At 45.9% G+C, this 1,406-nt stretch overlaps 1 protein-coding gene across 1 annotated transcript in view; it reads left to right on the plus strand.

The window, feature by feature from the left end:
* Positions 1–990, plus strand: part of tsen15 (TSEN15 tRNA splicing endonuclease subunit) — a 2,380-nt gene extending 1,390 nt beyond the window's left edge. Inside the window, exons 2-4 of the mRNA XM_014025494.1 lie at positions 65–146; positions 520–655; positions 736–990. Of these exons, the coding sequence (XP_013880948.1) occupies positions 65–146; positions 520–655; positions 736–907 (390 nt within the window). The 3' untranslated portion in view covers positions 908–990. The remainder of the gene's footprint in view (positions 1–64; positions 147–519; positions 656–735) is intronic.
* Positions 991–1,406: the final 416 nt, after the last annotated feature.

A 1,406-nucleotide genomic window follows, 5' to 3' on the forward strand; every position in this document is an offset into this window, starting at 1 on the left:
TGTGTGTGTGTGTGTGTGTGTGTGTGTGTGTGTGTGTGTGTGTGTGTGTGTGTGTGTGTGTCAGTTCCAACAGATGAAGGACCTGCAGGACAGAGACAGCGAGCAGCTGCATGCAGCATTTCTGGCCTACATGGATCTTACTGAGGGTGAGTTGGACAGAAAACCTGTAGTTTTCACTCAACTTTTTATCTCAGCACATCCTGAACACTGTACATCATATTAATAAGTATTATAAGTATTAAAATTGTTAGAGTCAACATTGTCTGTTAGCAAAATATTTCATGGACCACTGGATGTTTTTAGTGATAATCTGGAAATGTAGTCATTGGATGCACATCTATAACTAATAAAAACAATCAAATTAAAACATTTATTTTGATTCCTAGTGTGTAAAACAAGTTAAAGTTTCTTTTTCACACAAATAAACCTCATGTCAGATCAGTTAAAGCAGACACGTGACGGGAACATGAATAGAAGAGCCCTGCAGGCTGGTTCAGCCTCTGTCTCTGTGCTCCGCAGTGCGCCGGTGGACTGACGTGTCCTGCGTCAGGAGTCCAGAGCTGCAGCTGGTTCTGTTGGAAGCGAAGGAAAAGGACGGTGCACCTGCTCACACTGTCCTGCCCCTGCCCTCACACCGCTCTCTGAGCCACAGAAGGTGATGATCCTCTCGGACCGCCATCATCCGTCCCTCCTGACGTTTCGTTAACTCTGACTTCCCTCCTCTCTGCTGTGCAGCGTTCGCCACGCGCTGGACAGGGGGCTTCCTGTACTGCTGTGCGCCGTGGCGTCCGACTCCACCCTGGTCTATCAGAGGATGACAGACGGGTTGGTGACACCAGACCCCCCCGCGGGACCCTTTCAGGATGTGGGACGTCGTCAGCACCGGAAGAGACGGCAGAAATGCTGAGCGAAGAACCGATGAAGCTCACAGGAGCTAAAAGGATGTGGCTGGGGGCTCGCTACTCCGTCAGTCTGAAGTGACGGCTTAAAGCAGCAAAGAGACGAGACGACAGCGTGGAGACTTGTTCTTTGTAGTTTAAACACAGACAACATGGAGACTTGTTCTTTGTAGTTTAAACACAGACAGCATGGAGACTTGTTCTTTGTAGTTTAAACACAGACAGCATGGAGACTCGTTCTTTGTTTGTAGTTTAAACACAGACAGCATGGAGACTTGTTCTTTGTTTGTAGTTTAAACACAGACAGCATGGAGACTTGTTCTTTGTTTGTAGTTTAAACACAGACAGCATGGAGACTTGTTCTTTGTTTGTAGTTTAAACACAGACATCATGGAGACTTGTTCTTTGTTTGTAGTTTTTATCACAGACAACATGGAGACTTGTTCTTTGTTTGTAGTTTAAACACAGACGGCATGGAGACTTGTTCTTTGTTTGTAGTTTAAACAC

Source organism: Austrofundulus limnaeus, unplaced genomic scaffold (assembly GCF_001266775.1).
Source record: "Austrofundulus limnaeus strain Quisiro unplaced genomic scaffold, Austrofundulus_limnaeus-1.0 Scaffold479, whole genome shotgun sequence".
Classification (NCBI taxonomy): domain Eukaryota; kingdom Metazoa; phylum Chordata; class Actinopteri; order Cyprinodontiformes; family Rivulidae; genus Austrofundulus; species Austrofundulus limnaeus.